Raw genomic sequence first — 3779 nt, 5'->3', positions numbered from 1 at the left:
TTTTTGGCTGTTGAAGTCTTTTGATGTGAACTAGAAGCAGTAGTAAATGTTGGGTTAGTATTAACTTAAGTAGCAGCAGTAACTCAATACTCTCTCTGACTCAGAAGTAGGGAACTGAACAGTAAACAGTGATGTCAGTGACATTACAAAGAGTTTAGCTGGATTACATGCTGCATCGTTTGCTGTGAATCCCTCATTTTTAGTTCATTTCAATCCAGCACGGAAATGGCAAACTCCACCACTAACGATAAAAACTGCATTATAGAGACATAATTACTGAATGTAAGAACATTTAATGGCTATTGCTGGAAAAAATGCCAACCCTAGATATTCAAATATATATCAAAAACAGGGTTTGATTTCATGAAAATCTTAAAGATTGGAACTCTATATATGTTGCCTAAGGGGCAGCATGTTCACAATGCACCACAAAAGGTTCAGAAACACTCTAATAGTTACTCAGATTACTTGCACTAATGTCATATTTAGCATTTAGCACCACATTGATTATTATGAAGAGTAAAGAATAAATACACAAGGAAGTTGCCTTTTGTTAATTGTACAGCTTTATTATGTAATTCTTTAGTATGGACTTCTCAGTAATGAGCAGGTATCCATTGAACAAGGCCTACATTAGACAGGATATATTCAAGACAAGAGAGGAGAGGGTTCAAAGAGTCCGCACAAGAATGGAAGCAGCCAGGGGCTCAGAGAACTTTACTGATGGAAAATCTGGGACAAGACGTGTGACAATTACCTCCAAGCCCAACCATCAGCACTGTCAGAGGGCTCGCTCTGAAACAGACCAACAACGATCAGCAGGATGAAGAGTCACGTCATGTGAATGTCTCGTCCTTAGATGAGTTTTTTCCTGAAAAACTCCAGCCGCCCCTTACTTAACCATCCTCATGGGGAGATTTTTGTTAAACTCAAAACAATGATACTAGTAATACTGTAAGAGTGTACTAAGAATAATCTACAGAGGAGAAAGTGAAGCGAGGACACAGATATCCTCTAAGGGAAAGGGGGAAGAAGAGCAGGATAGAGATTCTGTAGTCATCCATCCCAGTTGGTCGATTGTAGGTGGGCAGGGCCCTTCCAACACCCACCACGTAGCCTCTAGGAGGACGCAGCAGCGTTGGGCTTGTCGTCACGGGTGACAGGGATGCTGCGCTCACTGCGGCTGGAATCACTTCCCCCAGAGACCTTTGGCCCAATCAGAGTCAGCAGACCATCAGCTGACAGGGAGCAGGTGATTGATGATTGGTCAACATTGGAGGGGAGGCGGTAGCGGCGATGAAACTCACGAGAGATGAAACCATGGTCATCCTGAAAAACAGCAGGGTTAAAGCCATGATGGCATATTGATTAAAGGAACAGTTCACTCCAAGAAGGAAATTCTGTCATTTAAGTTTTACATCAGAAACAAAACACCCATCAAACTTGTCTTCAAGATACTCTTGCTGATTTGTTGTAGCTTTCCCTACTCTATCTCTTGTTCCCACTCGCAATACAAAATAAAATGATTTAGTCCATGAAGGTAAAGATCTGACCTTGTCGACACCAAGACATTTTATTGTCATCATTTACACCATTTACATCTTGTGATGTTAATAATTTTGTTGTGACTGTGCAGTTACACCAAAGAACAGTGTTGACCTCCCAGAAAAGGTCTACCAGTCAGCTCGAATAGCTTCTGAAATATGAGTTAGACACACTGAAGTTGTTATAGCTGAGTCTACAACATCCTAATTTTAGTTGTTTTAGCATCAAGGTTAGTGAATCAAAATATAGATACCCTGTCTGCTGTGTAAATTATCCCCATGCCTTATTAAATACACACATACTAACTTTATTTATGTGTGTGTGTGTGAGTCGGGTGTGAGACTCACCTGTCTCTCTCCATGCTTGCCCTGGATCTCCACATAGTCATCAGTGATCTTCACACTGAGCTCATCAGGAGAGAAGTGCTTGACGTCCAGGAAGACGGCAAACTTATCCCTGTCAGACCTCACCTGAGGGATACACACAAACACAGAGAGGGTCCATTATATCACAACACTGTCAAAATATAGATTTCCATGAACTTTTGAAAATGCAATTTCTTCACTTTAGATTATGTCAAGCACATCAGATGTTATATGTTGAGGTAGAGCAACCAAACTCAGGACTCACAAAAATGATCACATAAAAGTACAAAGACATGTAATCTTTGTAGGCAAGTACAAAATGCAATGCTATGAACAGTTACGATGAGCATTGACATCCTTTTAACATAACTAAAGACTTTCTTGTTTGTCCTGAGAGATGAACAGTCTTTCTCTGTCTAAACTTAACTTCACTTTACTTTAATGAAATTAAGTGAAAAAGTTAAAACCTTTTCTCCAATGAACATATAAGTTGTCTACATATTTATCCAAAGTACTAATGCAGTCAGAGTCATGCTGTGCTTCCTAATATGAAGCAGCTTGTATCTGGTCTTGTTACCTCCGACATGCCAGAGTTGGAAGAGTCCAAAAAGTTGCGGAAGAGCGACTGTCTGTAATAGGGGCTGATGGTGGAGGTGGTGTAGGGGAAGAGGTCGTAGTCAAACATGCCCTCTCCAAAAAACTGGTCGAAGAGTCGGGCAGGGTAGACAGAGCCCAGGGCGCGTCTGAACCAGGGGTGCTGGATGGCAATATCCATAGTGACTGGAGAAAGTTTGGTCTAGCACAGCTTGGCTTGGCTCAGGTTGGCAGATGTACCTGCTCAGCTCAGAGTCCAGCAGGTGGAGAGGAAGGTTAGGCGAGATAGAGAGAACAGACTGATGATGCAAGGCAGTGAGTGAATAATGTTTCCAGAGCGATTGTACTCTGCTCCACAGCTGCCTCCTCTTTATATACCTGAGAGCCAGAAAGAGAGGCTTTAGCCACGATCCCTCTGGAATGGCATTATCTCATGGTGGGTTGGGCCCCGTCAGCAGAATCTGGGTTGAGGATGGGGGGGCACCCATTCGCCGCCAGACGGGTCCAGACCCTGGTGCAACTCAGTGCCACCCACACATCAGACACCCAGGGCTGCCAAAACAAACCCTGCTGGATGAGGAGGAGGGCATGACAGAGACAATAAGGTCAGGAAGCGAACTACAGACACAGAGGGATACCTGTGTGATAATGCATCAAACATACACACATATCTATTCAGTTAGACAGTCTGTGACATAATGCTGCTGTATTGTTCTGCTTCTGTGCCTGGACGAAGGGCAGATTTAGAGACGCTGCTGCCCAGGGGAGGACAAGGGTCAATGGAGCAACAACAGAATTGAGAACACATGCTTTGAGGTGCAAACATATTACCGATATTTTATTAATACAGATCACTCAAATCAAAAGAATTGCAGCATCTGAAAAATTGCCATCGATGGTTTTGAATTGAAATCATGATTACTATTTCAAATGGCCAAAATGGAAGCAATTTATTAATGGGCCCAATTAAAGGGAGCCAATACAAACCCTTTTTTGAAGGCCGGGGGGAGAAGACCCTTTTTTCCCTCTAATTTATTTGATAATGAATAATAACACTTTGCTAATAAACAGTTAATGTCTCATATCAAACCACCGATCTTTAAGTATAATCACTAAAAAAGCTAAACAAGTGTGTTGATGGATCTGGACATCAACCACACAACAGCATCGTCACAGCTCTTGTTAGGGTCTTAAATTACATTTGGTCTTATGTCTCTAATCTCACTCTTTCAACTATTATCCAAAGCTCACAGCTTTAGGTGAAGTTTAGAACCA

At 42.1% G+C, this 3779-nt stretch overlaps 1 protein-coding gene across 1 annotated transcript; it reads right to left on the bottom strand.

Annotated features, from left to right (window-relative positions):
• Positions 1 to 474: 474 nt before the first annotated feature.
• Positions 475 to 2924, bottom strand: cryaa (crystallin, alpha A). The gene is made up of 3 exons (XM_044344264.1): positions 2488 to 2924; positions 1893 to 2015; positions 475 to 1329 (listed from the first exon to the last, which is right to left on the bottom strand). Exons 1-3 carry the CDS (start codon positions 2683 to 2685, stop codon positions 1120 to 1122), a joined length of 531 nt encoding a protein of 176 aa, XP_044200199.1. The 5' UTR covers positions 2686 to 2924; the 3' UTR covers positions 475 to 1119.
• Between the last annotated feature and the right edge of the window lie 855 nt (positions 2925 to 3779).

Source organism: Thunnus albacares, chromosome 24 (genome assembly GCF_914725855.1).
Source record: "Thunnus albacares chromosome 24, fThuAlb1.1, whole genome shotgun sequence".
In the NCBI taxonomy this organism is placed as follows: domain Eukaryota; kingdom Metazoa; phylum Chordata; class Actinopteri; order Scombriformes; family Scombridae; genus Thunnus; species Thunnus albacares.
The sequence above is the reverse complement of the archived record's forward strand: the minus strand, read 5'-3'. Positions and strand labels throughout refer to the sequence as shown.